General features: G+C 37.9%; 1 protein-coding gene across 4 annotated transcripts in view; it reads left to right on the plus strand.

The window, feature by feature from the left end:
* PTPRK (protein tyrosine phosphatase receptor type K) overlaps nucleotides 1–20,429 on the plus strand; it is a 384,925-nt gene that overhangs the window by 217,526 nt on the left and 146,970 nt on the right. For all 4 annotated transcript variants that reach the window (XM_057363581.1, XM_057363580.1, XM_057363583.1 and 1 more), the window contains exon 7: nucleotides 3,734–4,027. In XM_057363581.1, the coding sequence (XP_057219564.1) occupies nucleotides 3,734–4,027 (294 nt within the window). The remainder of the gene's footprint in view (nucleotides 1–3,733; nucleotides 4,028–20,429) is intronic.

Here is a 20,429-nt window from a genome sequence, read left to right on the forward strand (position 1 = left end):
TATTTTACTATATATTTCACGCTAATGACCTTTTCTGGTTGTTATTTTTTCTGTCTATGAATGCATAATTATTTGCATRCAATGTTAAATATTAAAAATATGACACAACCATTTAACTGTAGGAAGACTGGTAGCGGAGGTTGATGCTGCATGCTTATTCTAGTCATTGGTGCCTAAATATCACACTATATTTAATATACAATGTCATGTACATACTGATGTGAGCATAATGTACTGCTAGTAGCTCAGCAGAATGGGAACTTGGTACTGATGAAATGTCAGTCTTAATTTTTTATTAGCTTAGCTGTGGGCATTTTATGTCAAAACCAGAGCTGACCAAATACTGCAAAATGCGATGCATGGAAACACTTCCATTTATTTAATGTCTTGCAGATGTACAAGTGGTCTTTTAATGTAGTCTTTCTGAGATGTTAGTGGCCATGAAAACTGGAAGGGGTTTCATCAGATTTAACACCTTTAAATACTGGCTAAAAATATAGTCAGAAAATGAGTCAGTRATTAAACTAGTTACRTTGGAAAAAGAATCTTAAATTTTGTTCTTAGCAAAGGAAGAAATTAAACTCACCATGTAGGGTCTTTGATAAAACTGTTTAGTGTGTCTTTAATACCTATTAAAATTGTGATTCTACTGATGAGTTAAGCCATCCATGGGTTGAAATATTTTTTCATAAATTATTGTTTAGAACTTTATGGCTCTTCACAGAGAGTTCATGGCTGAGAAAAGGGAAACTGAGCTTAAGGAAAATTGCTTGCTAGGAATACTGTGTGCCTTARCCATATCTGCTCATAATAATTGAGTGAGGTGGGTTCTTTTTGGCAGAAATGAAGGGCACAGTTCTCCAGCTGGATTGCAGTGATCAGGACAGTGAGAGAGGGGTGGGAGATCACCATGCTTTGAGTCTGGGTGACTGGAAGCCAAGAAATGCATTTCAGTAGGGGCCACCTGCATGTGGAATGTGTTGGCAGGACCAGGCAGGAGGGGGACTGCTGTGGTGGGTATATGGTGAGCCTCAGCTTCCTGCAATGCTGCCTCTAATCCAGGCTCTGAACATTTAAACCATCACCTGGCTTGGCTGAAGCTGAATTTTTATGTTACTTCTAAGCCAGGACAAACTTTTGAGAGGATGGTTTTCTTTAGGGTACTTTTTCACTCATCTCCTTTTATTCTTCATGACTCATATAAGAGGTTTGTTATTTTTGGCAGACTGTCTGCTCAGGGCACTCTGAAACTGGATTATTTACTMCAAGTGGACCCAGATTGCTGGGGTTAAAAGTCAGCAATATATACTTCCTTGAAGGATGTAAATTGTGTTTTAAAACCCACTGAAAGAAGAATATTGTTGATATGGGCGAAATTTGCTATGAAAATGGCAACCAAAATATTAATAATGGCTTTGTTCTGTCTTTTTACTTTTCAATGGCAATTTTTAAACAGTAAAAGTTTCAGGTTGCCGTGTATACAAAAGGAAATTGTGATTTCAAATTATAACTGTGGATGTRGTTATAGAATAATGAATGAGAATAATTAATAGAAAGTTAATTGGGTAACATCAGAAAAGTTTATCCTGGTATATTGGGATTGCATGCTTCAGTTGATACATAGTGTACTTTTGGGATTTCTGGTTGCACCTCACCTCTGGTTCTGATAGTATATTGTATTATGAAGAATATTAATAATGCTGCAGAACAATTACTTGTTCATTTGCTAACTGATTRAAATTCATGCATAATTTATTGGAACTGGGAGAGACTTTATAAATAAGTCTCCTTGGCCTCAAGAGCTTAAAAACAAAATGTGTATGCTAATATAAGAATGTGCTTTACTTCTTAACATAAAATCTTAATAGGCAATGGTATATTAGTCTCATTAATGTGAGGTTTTATTTGTGATAATCGTGCTCTTAATCAAAGTGTATACTTCTAAACATAGCCATATGTTTTAGAAGTTTATAACTTGAGGTTGGTAGTGCATCATGCTCATCAATGATGATGTTTTCTGCTGTAATGTACACTGACCTTAGAATGCATTAGTTTGACATTTAATATGTTAGTTCCACAGCAAATAAAGTGCCCTCATTATGCCCAGCTGCATTTCTGAGCTTTGATGCAGGTAGGGCTCTAAATTAATTCATATGCACATTTGTTGCCAAAAGAGGGTAAAACGTTAATAATTAATTGAGATATTTTCTATGGTTTTGTATATCCCGAAGCAGAAATGGAAACTCCTTGGAGCATTCACCTTTTCACTCTGGGAGGAAAAAAMCAATTCCTATAACAGTCAGTGTGACATGTCTACAGATTCCCTGGTCTCCAAACTGAGTAGTTTCAGAAGCACCTAATTTAGAAAAAAAATCTGCAAGATATGTACCAAAATCTGGGAAAATTGGTTGCTTATGGAGCTGTTGAATAYACTGTTTGGAGCAAGCTGTGGTACCTGCAAAGGGAAGCTTTGCTGCTGCTCGTAGAGAAACAGGTGGAAGCAGAGAGTTGTGAGCCAAATTCTGCCATGCAGGGAAGATGGGATGCAAAGGAGGTTCCCCACKCCCCACCATGTGCTCTGTCCTTGACAATGCTGGGATTGTCCCTGGGAGACAGAATACGTGCAGTGCTTCTGTGTTGTGTGGAATATGGGGGGAATGGTGATGAGGGTCCCCTGCTAGGGAGATCTTACGGTCTGGGGTTAAAAGTTCCTTTTAATGTACTAGCCATGAGACCCCCTTCCTACCTGCTCAGAGTTGCTGATTTGTTAGTTCTGYATCACTGCTCCATGAAACCCCTGTGTATACTGAATTTAGCATTGTTGCCTAATTAACTGAAACAAATTAGTTGAAATATGAGCCATCTGGAATGAAAATGAACCTTCCATGTTTATCAGTGGATTCATTTTAATAGAAAAATACTTGTTGCTTGTGATTTGTTTCTTAAAATAAATCATGCTGAGGCAATGTTTCTATGTTAATAWTTCTCAGAGTAGGGGGGACCACCCCTTCCCGTTTGGTCTGCTGTTACCTTTTTCACTTTGCTGCATGGAAATATTTAGGCAGGCAGAAGCTGATGAGAACAGGAGATGACAAAAGGCAGCACACATCCTATTGTTCAAGTTTCAAAATCAGTAGTAAGTTACTAAAGAATAAAATATTACATGTTGTTGCCATATGTCTTTATTTTGTCATTCTGCYGGCAGCTTTGCTCAGTTCTGAGTATTCTGAATGCCTATAAGAGGCGTCTGKGTCCTTTTCCCTAACTCCATCCAGTGGGTTCATATTAACTGCCRTGATACTCATTTTTAAGAATATTTTGTGCAGAGGAAGTGTATCATCTATTGCAGCTCTTTCTGTAAGGAAAGTACAAATTTGYATTCTGTCAATAAAAGAAAATCTCAAGTTACTGGTATAGTAAATGATATAAATGGGCATAGTTTTTTTCAGAAAAAAAATCTGAAGAAGCAGCAATATACAAATCAGACAGGATTTTGTGGTCCCTAGCTGAGATTTTTAAAAAATTGCATAAAGCACATGCCAGAGGTGCACCACTCACTTCCATCAGCTGAAATTCTCCTCAGCTCTTCTTCATTGATGTCAGTTTGAATTTGCTTCTGAGGTYTGCAATCCTTGCTGACAAAACTCTGACAACTTTCTGTGTAGAGAGCCCTCCTCTTGGTGGCTTGTCCAGCTTTTGTTTATCGCTGGCTTGTTTCCTGTCTCCCCTGCAGAGCCGCCTCGGCCGATCGCGCCCCCGCAGCTGCTGGGCGTTGGGCCCACCTACTTGCTCATCCAGCTGAATGCCAACTCCATCATYGGGGACGGCCCCATTATCCTGAAAGAAGTGGAGTACAGGATGACATCCGGGACCTGGACTGAGACCCACGCTGTCAACGCACCGACGTACAAGCTCTGGCACCTGGATCCCGACACGGAATACGAGATCCGYGTCCTGCTCACCAGGCCGGGCGAAGGCGGCACGGGGCAGCCGGGACCACCGCTCATCACCAGGACCAAGTGTGCTGGTGAGTGCTGATGTGGAAAAATTAACAAAAACCCCAGAATGTTTACTTTATAGTTTAATTGATTGGCAAGTCTGTTGGCTCCAATTTACTTGTAGCGGGACTTAACGATTCCCTTCACACCCACAGGACCCCCAAGTTTTTGGATCAGTAAGGATTTGCTCTGTCCTCTTCTTTGCCTGGTCCTTGTCTAGGTTGCTAACCCTTGGAGGGTTAGGACATTGGGAGGTGGGAAGTTAGAAATCTTAGGAAAATATTTTCCTTCTCCTCGCTCAAGGCAGGAGAGCGCTCATGATTTCTGGAAAGTACYGACCCTCTTGTTTCTTCACCCTCATATTTTCAATTACATTTTAAATAAACTTGCACATAAAGGAACTTGCACAGAAAAAAAAATATGTTTAATAAATAGAATCATGCCAAAAAAAAGTAGTGTACTTCGGTATAATTTATCTTCTCCCAAGCACTTACACATGGCATGACAGAATCTCCAAGAACTAAAATACAAATGCTAAAAYCTCTAGCTGTGAGTGCTCTCAGGATGTGGTCAGAGTCCTAAGCCTGCCAGAGTTCAAGAAGTATCTGGAGAACGCTCTGAGGCACATGGTGTGACTCTTGGGGCTCTCCTGTGCAGGACTGGGAGTAGGACTCAGTGATTCTTATGAGTCACTTCCAACTTAGGATATTCTGTGTTTCTCTAAATTGTAAAGTCAATTGAAAAAAATAATAGAGTGTTTTCTCCATTTTTGACCATCATCACCAAAATCATGTGCTGCTGAGCCCTGCAGTCTGCTTCCTGTTTCTTAGAGTGCCCCTGCGTGGCCAGCAGCAAGAAAGTAAAGCGCTGTCAACTTGTGTTATGTGCTGCTCCTTCTAAATCTACTTGAATTTACTTTAATTTTAGCTTTCACAAGAAGAATGATAATACCTATATCTCATAGTTTCCGGGGAGAAAAATTATAGATTTGAATCTCAGACTGTGAAGCAAATAAGCAAAATTTAATTGTGGGTTTTTTCCCCTCTGTCTCAGGACTTCTAGGCCCTGACGGGGTTTTAAAGTTGGCACAGTATTAGATTCAGTAAAGAGTGCTGATAACCATCTATTCAAAATTGCATTAAAGGAATCAGAAGCAAGAGCTGGAGTTTCAGGTTTCTACACGTTATGTATATACATGCGTATGTGAATCAGGGATACAAACAATTTTTTCACAATTTGGTGACAGACCTCTGATGGATGACCACTCATTTTGTTTACTTAAGGAAGAGTGTCAGCATATGGATCAGAAGCCAGAAATTTTAGTAGACTAGGTCAATGGGTATGAAATCCAGAATCAGACAATCTTTTTTTAAAATTGGGGTTAGTACTGTTGGAAGCTGAAGCACACAGCTGGAGAAAGAYGAAACTGAAGGCATCTTTTGGAGTTTGTGATGGTTTGTATAATTTAGTCTGTCTTCCCAGTGAAGTAAAAAGATCTATGTGTCTATCTCAGTTAARGTGTCAGTCATTGAGATCTAAGTAAGGTTTAAGTATTGGTTTATTGCACGGAATTGGTTTAGACATTCTTCTGCAGAAGTAGGAATTGGAAAACAGCTTTTATTTTACAGAGGCTGAGCTGAGACTAACAAATCCAAATGCTCAGGTTCTTTTCCTAGCACTTGAAAAAATGCAATTTAATTTACCCAGGTTGTGACAGAGTAAAGATTTTTAATGGGAAATGAAAAGAAAGGAAGTGATGATTTATGTGACATATTTTTAGAAGCCAGTTAGGGGAAATAATGTYATTGTGGGTGTGTTTTTATTTTAAATTCTTTTTAGCATAACACTCACATGTAAGGCTCCAAAATCTAGCCTGGTTTGAGAATAAATTTCAACTCAGTTTAATCCACCATGAAATTAAGCACATCAAAAAAATACTTGAGCAGAAAATCCTGAACTTCTGTGGCAGCATTATTTTAATAATAATAAAATTTCAAGCTGTTTACCTTGCAGTAAAACCGATTCTTCCTATTCCACAAAAGTGAAGGCAAATAATTGCTACTATTAGCTAGTTTCAGTTAGAAGAAGGTGAGTCARCAAGGGTTTGTGAAGACTGAAATATTGTGCCCAGCATCAGGAGTGAGTCAGGGACAGAACCAGCTCGAGCAGTGCGTTGCCCTGCTGCCTCCTCACCTGTCATAAATATGAGACAGACTTTCCTTTTCTGCGGTGTTCTCCTATTGAACACTAATTGATCACTAATTGCAAGTCCATGTCAATATGGTTTTTTTTGGGTTGTATATACATATATTTTGCTTGTAAAAGGCAAACTATAAACATAAAAATTAGTTTGTTCYAAAGAGAAGATTTATAAGGAAAGGTAAAGGTAATAATGGAATATCTCACCCTGCAGTCTCTGCTGCTGCTGGTATCGTACCGGTGACTGGCAGGTGATTTACTGTGCTATATTAGATGACATCTCTGCAGCAATATCTTCTTTCTGGAGTTTCTTCAATTATTCTTAATTCTCATTTCTGACAAGTTCACTTATTTTTCAGACAGATACTCTCTTTTCTGTCAATGTTCTTTGTCAATTTTGTCTTTCCATAAGTTTTAGACATATTAGTTCAAATTCTGAAACAAGTTATAGTTGATTATCTGCTCAGTATCAGATGGAATGGSAGGAAATAAATGAATTTTTAACATGAAGTTTGACTGCTCTCTGTACAGATTAAAAATTGTGCATTAGTGAACGTTGATCTGATGAGATTGTAAAGATTTAAGTTTACATTTCAAGTAGCAGCAACAGTAAACTCACTGAAAAAATGAGAATAAACTAGTAGTCTGCTCTATGTTTACTTAATGCTTAAGCAAATATCATAATTGTTTTCAAATGCAGTTTAAATTTTTTTCCCCCATAATTCATTCAGTAGTTATAATTTCATGCTWTTTCTTAATAACATTATTGATCAGTTGTCCTCAGCTCTGCTGGAGATGTATTCTACTCCTTAGTGATTTGAGTGATGATCRTACTTACCTCATTGTCATACGTGCACTTTTATTATTAGGTATTTAAATCATTTTCTGTCTTCCTCATAGCAAAACTAGTGTCTGGTGACTCATTTACTAAATGTTTCCACTAATGCTGAACAAAATTGTTCTTTAATGAAGGGATAATTCTTCCACTAGTTAAGTCCTCTGACAGCCTGTTTGTCTACRTGGCATTTCCCAGGTAATCTTTCCTGTGCTGAAGYGAAAGCATTTTGCTAGATGTGTTGTTTTATCAGTCTGTGATTAAAGGTAATGCTGAGCAATCAAATATATGAAACCACTGAATGTTTTTAAACGGCTGAAGTCCAAAACATCTGAAGCAAAATGCTATTTTCTGACATTGTGCCCTGTAAGAGCCAGTGTATGCTTTGTTATTTCCCCCTCTAAGCACCTCTGATGATAGGATTTGTGGTGTTCCCAGCAGCTGATGCTGAAGGGTGCTGCCTCCCCCCAATCCTCACCGGGCACCTGAGCTTTATTTCATTATGACTTCACCTCTTGCCTGGTGTCATTGCTCAGACTATTCACTGCTCCAGGATTTTAACACCGAAACAAAAGGCAGAGAGTAACACTTTAACCAGAAGTAATCCTTGAGGCTGTTTTCTGTGGCCATGGGGTGTGTTGTCCTACTGAGTGTATACTCTGAGTTGGGATTGCCTTTCTTTCCTTGGGGAGGGGGTGGATTTAGAGGGGCAGAGTGTAGAAAATAAGTGATAATCTAAAGTTGTACGCTTAACCTGGTGTTTCAGCTCTAAGTTAGAAGTTATTCTCTTACATTGGCTGCTGCTTCTGAGTAACAGCTCACAGCTCAGTTTTATGATTAACTGATATTTTAGCAGCAAAGGAGGTCAATAGTTCAGCCTGTCCAGAGCTTAATATATGTACACAGTGGAATTGCTCGCTCCTACTTTGCTGAAGTTCAGCACAAGGGTGTGATTTTTCAGAAAAATACGAAGAATTATAAAACAGTTGCAGAAAAGTGTCCTGTGTGTTTTTATTTTTTGGGGTTTTGATAATAAAATTAGTAAGGGCAGGGGGGAAGCTTTATAGCTTTAGCAGAGCTGAGAAAGGAAAAARTATTTATTATTGTTAYTATTATTATTATTAYTACTACTACTACTATTGTTATTACTGTTATTTCATTGTTCAAAATCATTATCCATCACAGAGACCTGCTATTGGTGGCAGTCAGCCTCAAGGCACAAGAGCAGGAGGTGCTGGTTCAGTGATGCAGTGCTGGCACATGAACGCCTGCAGTTGAAGGCTTGGGAGCTGGGCTGCTTTCTGCTGCCTTTTTCAAGTGCAGAATTTTTGTGTACAATTTCCATGTATATTAATATTGAAAAAAATATACACAGAGTACAGGATACTGCTGAATTCTCCTGTAACAAACAAAAAAAGAAGAAAAYGTGGGGAAGTGTTATAAAACAAAAGCAAGCTCAAAGGCTTTTGTTCATTGTCTTGGGGTTTRTAATGGAGGGTCTCTAGTGATGTTGTCATTGAGAAAGTGACCTTGCAAGGCTATCTGGAGAACTAAAATGTTGTTGTGGTTACAAAACAAATGAAAATTATTTTTAAAATGAGTAGAGAGAGAGGGATATTGGTTATGGGATCTACATATGCTGATGTGGAAGGTGCACAGTGCTGCTTCACTCAGTRTTTTTTGCCTTTTACACTTGCAGARTGAAGGCAGAGAGGGTTCAGGGTGGGGACTTGGATTTGTAGGCTTTGCTGTGTGCTGCACAGGAGAATTTAGGGTGTTTGGATATGAGCCAATGGTTTTATAAACTTGGGTAGAGTCAACATCACAGGAGGCTCCTGGGAGATACAGCACTGAATGGATAAGCTGTGCTCTTCGTTTGTGTCCCTTGCAGTAGAGCAACTTCAATTGTTTAAAACTTTGAAAGCTTATTGAAAATATAGATAAGTGTGTAATTTTCAACCTTTTCTTTTTCTTTTTTTTTTTTTAAGGGGGCAGAGAGGAATATTTATCTTTACGGAAAGAAAGTTGTCTTTATGTTTCAAACAGATATTTTACCTTATTTCTGTCTAAGTAGGTATTATTACGGATTTAGAATATAGCTTCAAGGGGAAYGTAAATACATTTTGAGTGCTTAAATTACATGTTTTTATTGCTCATATTTTTGTTGTTTAGTTTGAGTACATTTTAAGAATAAGCTAAGGATTAACAACTTGAAATTAAATGAATATGATAGTTTTAAAAATTATTTTACATTTGCCATTCCAGAAAAGGCCTCATTAYACCAATATTTATAAGTTGCTGTTGTTCATACAAATGTGTTTGGCACTTGTGACTGTTTCTGGGCTTTTGGCCAGGTAGTAATTGGAGCCATTTAATATCTTGCTATCAGATTCCAAATGCACCAGAATCTTGTTCCATATAGGTTCACTGGCTATGATATGGGGTGCTGGGCAGACCAGGGAGATATTAAAACAATGGAAAAAGTTTGGAGTAAGTGTCATCATATTCCCTTTAAGACTGAATACTAGAATTGTTATTGAGAWGGCATCCTGTAGAAGAGCCATCTGATTTGGACCATCATCTGGCACAAGCAGCCGTGCTCTGCTTATTGTGCTACTTGCCTTTAGAATCCTAATGATGCTCATATCCATAAGAAAGGACTGTGGTGCAGCTGACTTACCTAGCAAGAGACCAGGCAGACTGCCCAGCCAAGCTCTTGTCAGATTGTGTAAATTAAGCATGGTATCCTCTTCTTCAAAGGAGAGCAGTGCTGATGACTCAGTTGAATTGGCAGTAAACTGCAAATTCAGATGCAGACCTCCCCTAAATTAGTTTTCAACTTTTTTTTGTTTGCTAAATTCAGCTTTGCTTAGTGTCATTTGTATGGTACCTGCAGCTGCAAGTTCCCTCTGCTCTAACTGGAAACTTTCTTCCTGCAACTTTGCGAGTGCCATGTTATAATGAGACATGGGTTTCCTGAGTTCCCTCGTGCTTCATTTTTGGGATAAGTTTTGTTCATGATTAGTTTTTTTATAGTATAGTGTCATACTCTACAGTAAATCACTCTGATGCTCCTCACATAGGGTTAGGATAGCAGACCTAGATAGGTGGGCTCCTCTGGCATGGCCATCCMCATTTCAGAGCCTCTGTTGTGTCCAGTGGCCTCTTTTGCCTTCTTTCTGAAGTCTACYAGTGGGCAGGGAGGGACAAGTTACCTACAGCAAGTCATGGTTGTGGTCATTGGCACTTGACATGCTGGTCAGTCAAGGCTTCAGTGCAAAGACTTTGGTTAAAGTTATTGGCTCTCTTTCTGGTGAAGGACACYGGGTCAGGAAACTCCTTCACTGTGTGGCAGAGGCAGGGGGAGGAAGAGGAGCAGCTGCCAGCATCACACAGAGCTCCCCTGTCTCACCGTCTACTGTCTCACCTTGGTTTATTTGGCAGCTTTTCCCAGAGCAGAGCATGCCAAGCACACTGAGGCCACTGTGATTTATCCAAAGTGCATGTAACTAGTCAATAGATCACACTTYCGAGAGGAGCACTGTCTGTGGCAAGAAATATATTGCACCACATTAATCCACAGTGCCCATTCCAGCTGTAAAAGAATGGATGTGGGCAATAATTCATATTGCAGCACTTGAGAGTCCTGTGGGTGCACCCARGCCAGATAACTCACAGCCTGATTAGAGCTTCTCCAGAGCTAGGGGACTGATATTCACACATTTTTGATCTTTGTTTGTGTCCAAAAACATAACTGCAGGTTGAGATAACCTTTCCCTTTCAGAAGACTGGATCTCTTTTTTTTTAACTGTGACTTTGATTTTTAATTTCAGCTGAATTTTTTTTTTTATCATGATTAATTAGTGTGTTTGATGCTTTAGTTTGGTTTCATAATTAAGGTCTCTCARCTGTTCGGGAATGCAATATTAATTTTATAGAGTTTGAGAATTGGTAAGTACGTAAATAAAACAAACTTTTATAGTACTGGCTTTTATTGTATTTTCATTTATCAGTCTATTAAAAATTAATCAGGGAAATTTTTAATAAGGTTTTTTAAGTAGCTCTGATCATTGCAGCACTAAAGTGTTTTAGAGGCATACTAATTTTTCAGTTATTTTGGCACTTTTAGAAGAGTAATGTGGATTAGGTATAGAGGGCTGTGAGTAGCAGGAGTGGTGATGTAGAAGAGTGAAAGAGGAAAGCAACACCAGCACGGTGTGTTGTGGTAGGGGATGTTGATGAGATTTACCAAATGCATTCAATATTTTTTCTGTCTTCCCCATATATCTCTCTCCAAAGCCATTAAAAAGAGATATCATGCCATTCTTCCCTAAATCCCTGGTTCTTACAGGCATCAATTCTTTGGACTTCTTTCTGCTAGATAAATCTTAGTTTTAATTTAATTCTTGTTTGCTTTTTTTTTTATTTTTATTCACTTTGTTTCATTTTAATAAGTGAGCAGCCTAATTCTTTTCACCTAATTTGAACCCAGACTGTAGGAAGCAGAACTGAGTAAATTTCACTCTCTTCACTTTATCTCTCAGTAAATCCTCCTGSTGGTGCTGTGAGAGGGAATGGACCATGTGATGCTTTTGTATGGAATGATAATCAAATAGCCTCCATTTTAACAATGAGTTGAGGAGCATATTAAGCAGCAACTTGKGTAAAGTTACACCTCAGGTGATAAGTAGGTCCAGAAACTTAAAAATGACTTGGCAAGCCTCTTAATGTTACTGTTTTTGTTTGCTGTTTTCTAATAACAATCCAGAGCAGTCCTGGAAAGCTCCAGATGACTTGAAAACAAACATTAAAAATACTGACATGAAGGCTTAGGATCACCCAATTAATTAAAAGCTTGTCATTTTGACTTTAATTCTGAACAGAATAATGGAACAGCCAATACCAAACTTGATTAATGAAGAATTAAGGAAGTAATATAATTAGAGACAGTCAACAGCTTTATAGAATACTCTTGTCAGAATAACTTGGTTTTTTTTACAATTAAATTACGGATTTGGTTAATAAAGATGATATTGTTCTTCTCTAATGCATTTAATTTGATATAAGGCATTTTGATTAACAAACCAGAATAAAATCAACTCAAATGGAGAAGAACTGGCTTATATATCTAAAACTAGTTTTATGGATTAATTGAATAAACATTTCTGTTTGGGCCCTATCAGGAACAATTCCATGTAATTTGTAAAGCAAATGTAACTATGATAAAGCTGGCAAATTACAGATTATTATGAAACTGGTAGAAAACAAAGCCGCTTGAATAAAGACTTGAGTTCTAATTTACAGTGGTTTGAATTGGGTGATYCTAATCTATGTTTCAAGTACAGCAGTTGCACTATAATAAAAACAAAGTAGGCCATATGTACGGTGAGGGAAAAGAGATCTGAGAGTCATGGACCATTAAGGCTGACACTTAGGCACTGGCTAAAAGAGGTCCTGTAGTCCTAGGCATGTAAACCACAGCAAATTTCTCTTTCCTTAGTATTGGAGAATGTTTTATAACTCTTGAAGGTGTATTCTTGAAATTGCTTACCAAATTAGTTTTCTTCTGACCTACCCTCRTCTCTCCAAGCCCTCTCCAAATCTGTATAGCATCCTGTTCTTTCGAATTAAAAATATGACACTGTGCAGGAAGTTGTTGTCAGGAGGATTAGGAAATCAAAATTTTAAGAAACAAAACAAAACAAAAGAGCAACAAAACCAAAAACAAAAACACCAAAAAGAGCCCACCTGGCGGAAAGTTGAATTCTGGAAACAAAATCTTTTGTTTATGTGTGATGTGACCAGAATCCAGAATTAATACTGAGTTTAAAGATGCAGACATGATTTAGGCAGTGATTTCTTGTGGGGTTGCAATTCTTTTTTCTTGTTTCATATTTCCAACTCAACTGCATGAGCCTTCCTTTCCTTTGTACACTAGTATTTTTCATTTCAGGTTACCTTTGAAAATTGTTTCATTTTATGCATTTTGTTTTTCAGGTCATTAACTGTTCAAAGCTATTTCATTACCCTTGGAAATGACAGCATGCTAAATTATCATTCAGATAATTAAACATTTCAGATACTATAACAGTACCATAAGTACATATTTTGCAGTTTATTATGTTTATTTTAGAGCAATTGTACTCAATGAGAGGGACTGGTGAAAATATATTTGACAATGTACCTTCTTTTGTCTGCAAAGTGAACTCTAACAATTAGGCTGAAATGTCAGAACATGAGCACCCACTGGGACTGTGATGTGCTCTATTCACAGTTCACAACCTGTGGCAGCTTAGATGATCACAAACAAGTTGAGCTGTACCATGTTTCCTTAAAGTAATGACCTTTGAAGACAGAACAGAACTGCTATACAAGAAACCTGCTCTCTGTTTATGGCCTTTGGCATCACCTTTGACAGTCAGTTCACTTTGCATCTCTTCCCTATTTGGGAAGCAGGGTCAACTATGTATGTTTCCCCAGCAATTTTTCTTATATATATTTACCTCTTTTTTTTTTTTGTTTTGTTTTCAGAGCAAGCACTTAAATTACTTTTTTTTTTTTTTTGCTGGCTGCCATTAGATCTTGTGTTTATCTGTCTGAATGCTAAATATTTTGTAATGAGAATCTTATACAATGAATATCATATGTAAGGGGTGAAAATTTTATTCATTCAGTGACATGTTTTATCACTGATGTAGTTCTTTTATGGTCCTGTAGACAGACCTGTCTCCTTGGAAATAAAGTAGTACAATTGCTTTGCATTCAGCTCTAGGTGTGACCAAGTGTTCTTTGTGTCTGTCCATGCAGAGTCAACTTTTGATGTTGACTTGATATAACAAGGGCTGGATGGGGAGTGTGAGAAGAATKCAGCAAACATACTGTATAGAAATCAGTGGAGATCAATTTATTCCTGAACTATTTTTTTAAAAAAATAGTCTTAGCCCTTATCTGTTATCCTCTGAATGTTCATAATTAAGGATCATTCAAGTTAAGCATGTTCTTTTTCCCTGTGTGTSTCTGCCACTTCACGTCGAAGACTTCTTAGGTTGCCATTACCAAGTTTCCTTTTTCTGATGCTCAGCTTTTTCCTTTTTTTTAACACGAACATACCTTCTCCTTCAACCCCAGATTCATTCCCTTCAGCCTTGAAACAGAATTTAAAARTTTAAAACAAATATGGATGCTTCTTTCTAAATGGTAGATGAGGGAATGAATAATATGTTGTCGAAATTATTCATATTGCATAATCTGCTTGTCGGTTTGCAGTTCACACAGTGATGAATATAGTGTAAGAAGCTCTACAAAAAGGAAAAAGTAAAGATTTTTTAGATGTGGGTTTATCTTGCCTAATGGTAAGTGGAAAGGGTGGGGAATGTGTATTTGAAAGACAAGACATTTTTCTTTGTCACTTTACCAATGGGCATATTTAGAGCTTATACACATACTTAATACAATGAGAAAAAAATACATACAACAATAAGATTGTGTAGAAATCAATAAACCATGATGTTTATGCCTTACTGTGAATTATTTAGTCCTGAATTTACTAGTTGTCATGTGCATTAAATTAAGGCAGTTCACAAATCTAGGGGTTTTTTCACCTGTATTAATTTGATCTGGTCCCACAGTGGGGAAAAATGTGCTATCACTCTTCAATATTGCTTTCACAAATCAGCTTTCTGYCTCTGTGTTTAAGATAGGATTTGCAAGTTTAAGGTGGGAATTCTTAGTCTGTACAATAATTTCTGTGATGACTCTAGGTCATTTAAAGATCTGTTAGAAACAGATACAGTGTGGGTTCCAATGGGTGAGGCTGGGGTTGCTCTGCTGCATCCCATGGGGTGCAGGTTCTGTGGAAGCCATGATCTTGATCTTYCAGCTCACTCTGAAAGTCTGCCTTGTGGACAGACTTAAACTAGGAAATATCAGATGCTTCTGTCATGCATTTTGTTGCCCTAAAACCAATCTCTTGGACATTTTACATTATTCTCTTAGTAGACATTGTGTACAAAAGTGTGTTTTTTCCACCTCTGAAGAACAGCCATCCTGTACTGGTAATTCTGTGTAAGGCTCTAGGGTATGATGGACAGGCTTCTTTGTGCCTGTCTAGACCATTTCCAGGTTAGGAAACAATTCTGCAGCAATTCTAGTAAAGGACAACAACTGCAAAAAAAACCTTGTAGTATTTATAGTCTGGGTTTTTCAGCCTTGAATTGCAAAAAATCTGCCTTTAAATATCCAGCCTTGAATTGCAAAAAATATGCCTTTAAATATCCGGCTGTTATCTTACCATCCTTCTTTCTGTGTTTCATGCTATGCCTTACTCTGTCTGATATGAACTTGTATTGAGGTTAAATGTGCTACTGACAGCCCATGKAGAAACTCTTTCATCTCTGGTGCTAAAGGTCTGTTTTTGGAGCAGGGTTTGCTGAGTTGTTTTCTGCACAGAACAATTGCTGGTGTGAGAAAATGGAGTATTGGAAGCACTGCAGCTTCTGTAATAGAAGTTCCTCTCAGTGAACRTGATGGCATTTTAAAAATGTGGAAGTCATTATACACACATTTTTTGTAGTTTGAAAATTTAATAATTGAATCCACCTCTTTGAATTTAACAAAATTAGGAGTAGTCTCCTTTATGATGAACAAGAACATAAAGGAGAGCATGGACGTGGGCTGCTGCACAATAAGATGCCTTGATACTGAGGTCTGAGCATCCTTGCAGACAGGCAGCACTAGGAAGCAGAGCTCTAATATATTGTCCAACCTCTAATATTTTAATTTCTGCAAGTAAAGTGTGACTTTTCATCCTTGGTAAAGCAAGTGTCTAGCTATTTAGCTAGGGACAAAGCATAATGCCATCATTGGAGAGATGTATTGTCAGCTTGGACAGGTGATATTTAAGGAGCCTGAAGAGAGAAATGACCTGGCAGTGTAACAAGACATATCACAAGTGACTGTCTCAGAAAGAATGAGAACAAGACAGACAATTTCCATTACTTCTCAGTGTTAAGGTACTACCATTATCCCCTAAACAACCACACGCTCCAAGCAATAATCATGCACTGTCTTCTTCTGTAGTAATATGAAAGTGGAATTCAATCTCTTTGACACATATTGCTTCAGCTTGTCTTGTCAAGTTGTTTCTCTGCTGGAGCTCAGATGATRTATAGTGAATGGGCTTTGTATGCTGACTGAAATGGGAAAATGGTTATCCAGTTTCCTTTGATGCTGGCTGCAGAGGTGCTGAGGATATGCTAGAAGAGAGAGGCTTTGTTTCTCATGGCCTATAAATTATTGTCAGTTAGGAAATCAGTGAAACCACAAGCAGTTCTTCAAACTGGCTCCTCTTTTGGAGTCCCTTTCCAATGTGATCCAAGTACCCTGTTAGCTGTGTGCTAATTCCCATAATACCTTGGAGCGAGGCAATTGCTCTTTTTCCATTGTCTTCCCAGGAGTGTGTGTGCACATGCTGGGTTTTATGGCAGGATTTTGTGCTTCTTTTTTTTTTTTTTTTTTTTTTTTTTCTCAGTGGGAACCTGTATTTGCGGTAACACATAGAGGCTCTACACCTTTTCTATCATCAGGTCCTGCCTGTCAATGACAATATCCATTGTCATTGCGATGTTCTGGATATTGGTGAAATATATTGATAGTAAACTTGTCTTAATTCTGAATGGATAAACCCTATCTTGCAATTRTTAGAATTCTGTATATACAAGGAAGAAATTAAGTAATTATCTATAAAAATGAGTAAAATAAAGAATATCCCCCATTAACAGTCAGTACCATCCTGGAATCTGTTGTTTTTTCTTAACCTATGGTATAGTGAAACAACTTACTAATTTCATATTTGAAAAATTAAAAAAWTTAAAATACTTGATCTGAGTCAGATATAAGAAAAATTTGAATACTTAATAGCTTATGCATATTCAGAATAACTTTTCTAGTAACTCACTATCTAATTAGCATACCTCTGTTTCTGTTTTTCTATCGTTAAAGCAGTTACRTAAGTTTTTCCTTAGCTGACTGCATTGGTACAGAACTGCTGCCTTACCATATTCTGGATCATATGGTGTGTTGTTAAACTCATATTCCAACAAATAACTTACAGGCCAGGCAAAGCTTTCGGGATGTTCTCTGATGGATGCTTCATGGACCATGTGCTTCTATGTACAAAATATGAGTGAGGGCTCATGCAGCATGACACCAGTGTCTTGTGCCTACAGCTGTCAGTAACATGTATTCGTTGACATGCCTTTTGTAATCTAGTTGATTATTTTAAAAGCTGTATGCAAGGAGTAAAGGAAGAAAATACGCATAGTTGCATTTATTGCTTTTTTTTCAGCCTGTGTCACCTGCATTAGTTGTCATTGTATTTTTATGTATAGATTTTCCTGTCTTGCCTCAAGGACATTAATAATATAATGCATATGCATAAGGAAATTGAATGAAGGTTGTTAGTGATACCTCAAAGGTGGCATTTCTTAACTTTTAAATACTTAATTTTACTCTTTTACTGCAATATAGCTTTTGTGCATATAATTTGCTATAAACAACAACAGTATACTTGAAGATCCTTCAAGTTCCTTCACTTGCAAGTTTCTGCTGGCAGTTAGAGGAAAAGAAAATTAATAAAAAATGTGTTTTGACATTTAAAAGAGAATTATTTCCCTTAAAATACATAAAAGATGCAAACTGTTAAATTGCTTGAGTTTGCACATTTTAGAGCACTACTGTGACGTTTCTTAAACCTGCCTTAGTAGCAGGTTTCTCTGTAGCAAGCTTCACCTTTGTTTCATGAGCTAAATTACATTAGAAGAAGTAGCCTTTCAGCTCTTGAGACGGCTACAGAATTTTGTTTGTCATCTAATGTCTTTCCCCATCCATTGAAGATCTTGGATGTAAAGCCAGGCATGACCAAGTTTGTTTCCCTGTGGCTTTTTKTCTTTTGGGCTTGCACAGTCAGTGTCCACTTCATTGATCCCTACATGTTTTGGTATTGTGGTGTACATAGATTATTTCAAAATCAATTTCTTTCTCGCATTCTGTAACTTCYGGATTTGTATTGGTGGTACTGGTGTGTGTGTGTGTGCCAAGAGTTAACTGACTGCATCCTCTCTAGCTGCTGGTCCTCAGGCCTTTTTGCTTTTTCTGAAGGATCCTTCTGCTCCCTTGACAGTTACACACTGACAGAGAAAATCCCAGAAATGGTGAAGCCAGCATTTGCTGACCAAAGCCCCTCCTCCCCATCCTCTACTACAGACAATCAGCTAAAGTCCTTATGCAAGAGGACAGCATTCCCTATTTTGAAATAAAAAGTAGGGGAGAGCAAGACGGGTCTTGAAATGCTCTCTTAGATTTTCTTAGGAATGGGCTAGTTGATAAACTTTACCATCACCATAGCTGCTGATGCTGTCCTTCCCCAGCTGCCTCTAGGCCACATTGCCTGGACGGTCGTGCACTCTGTTTCTTCCACTACGAGGCTGCTGAAGTGCAGAGGCAATTCCTGGCTTCCCATATCCGCCAGATGAAGATGTGTAGGGTAGAGCTTCCTGTGGGTTTAAGGGACCAGAGGAGATAAAAATGCATTTAGCAGTTTAGATCTATGTATTGTAAAGCTGAAACTGCAGGACATGAGAACCAACTCATCCCTTGCTAATCCAGTGAGGGATAATATGAGGGACAATGAGGGATAATAYGTTTTCTCATCTACCTTTGGTAGGGAAATCATTCAAGGCACAGATGGAAGAACCAACATCAACAGTTCCTGAAAGAGTCATGGTGAAATACAAGCTTTAAAGTTGGTCTTCTTGCTTAGATGCTTTACAGGGTCGGGGGAAAAAAGGCAGACTGATATTCTCTGTTGTGTTCAAGGACAGGAAAAGATCTAGCTTGTTTGGACTGCAGCACTGAATTGAAGTTTTATAGTCTCTGATTGCATCCAGAAATTGCTTGTGAATGTCCATCACCATTCATAGGTGTTGTTGGCAGTATTTTCTGAAAAAGCATTTGAAAGAAACAGAGAAGCCTTTGTTTTGAGTTTTAAACCTGTGTGTATGCACCCAAACACATAGATGTGTTGAAATATATATCAGTTTCAAGAAAAGTATTCTGATAGCTTTGTAAAAAAAAATTGTTTTCAACATAGTGCAACATTTTTCTGTAAATTGCTGTAACGTCTTTAATAACTAGGCAGATGGTTAGAAGTATTTTTCTCTCCCCCAGTGTATTACAATAGATATGAAGGCAAAAAAATCCATACCTGTTGTATTTTCTGAATTTGAAAAAAAATAGACAAAGCTGTATGTTCCTGCCAGGTATCATTTGAAAAGAAGCTGCATCATAGTTGTGTTTTGGTCTCAGTCAGTCACGTGGGAGGGGTACATAAATGATACCAACTACCTGATGTCTGCAGCAACCTGAATTCAGCTATTTGGAAACCCCTGCATGGTAAGGATGGGGTATKGTGTGATAAAGCACTACTTAATCTTAACACTTGTACCAAGGAATTACATTAGGCRTAAAATCATGTTAAAAAAACAGTGTAAATTATAAATAAATGCAGTTTTAAACTTAGAAAGAAAAATAATAAGCATCTGAGAAGCAGAAAGATTTATTTTTCTGGAAGGTGGTGAAGGAAGAAACCTATTATGGATATGTAGTTTTTGTTGCTGTTTTTGTTGGGGCTTTTAAAGATATTGTTAAAACTAGAAAGGACTTTGGAGAAAACAGAAGAACTGTTAAAGGCAGAAATTATACTTGTGGCCTAAATGTTTGAGAGTCCCAGCTACTGATTCTGAAGAGGTTGGACTTCCTTGCATAATGTACGCAGTGTAATTCTGTCAGTCAAGATGGCTGCTGATCTCTGCTGGGGCCAAGAGTGATTGCTCTTTCTTCTCCCTCTAGCCCCCTTGGTGCACAATTTGCCTCTTAAGTGCTCTACTTCTAATCCTTCTTTAAAGTATTGGTCACTGGTTTTGTGTTTTCATCTGACATCATTGGGACTGGACCAGTCTTTGGATCTATGRCAGAGGGTCAAACTGTTTCTAAGGGTAGACTCGGGTATTCCATCATTGGTTTATCTGGCAGCTGATGAATGCTTATGGAAAGACACCTGCTTCTCTCTGGARGGTAAATGGGTCGAGGCAGGATAGCAGAGTTTTTCAGTTGTTGCTATTATAAGTAATTTCACTTTCCCAAGTACATGTTTAATGATGTTTCCCTTGTGAGCAGTGTTTAGTGATCTCAAAACCAAGCTCCCACTGAGGCATGGCCRATGAAACCTGACCTTGAAATGATAATGCAAGCCGTGCTGGAAGTTAATTGCTGGTAGCATTCTCTCTGTTGTTTAAATTTTAATGAATAAAGAGTTTCAGCAAATTTTAAAGTTTTTAAAG

The sequence above is a fragment of the Malurus melanocephalus genome, unplaced genomic scaffold (assembly GCF_030028575.1).
Source record: "Malurus melanocephalus ecotype Western Australia unplaced genomic scaffold, MMel_1.1 scaffold_29, whole genome shotgun sequence".
Lineage (NCBI taxonomy): Eukaryota > Metazoa > Chordata > Aves > Passeriformes > Maluridae > Malurus > Malurus melanocephalus.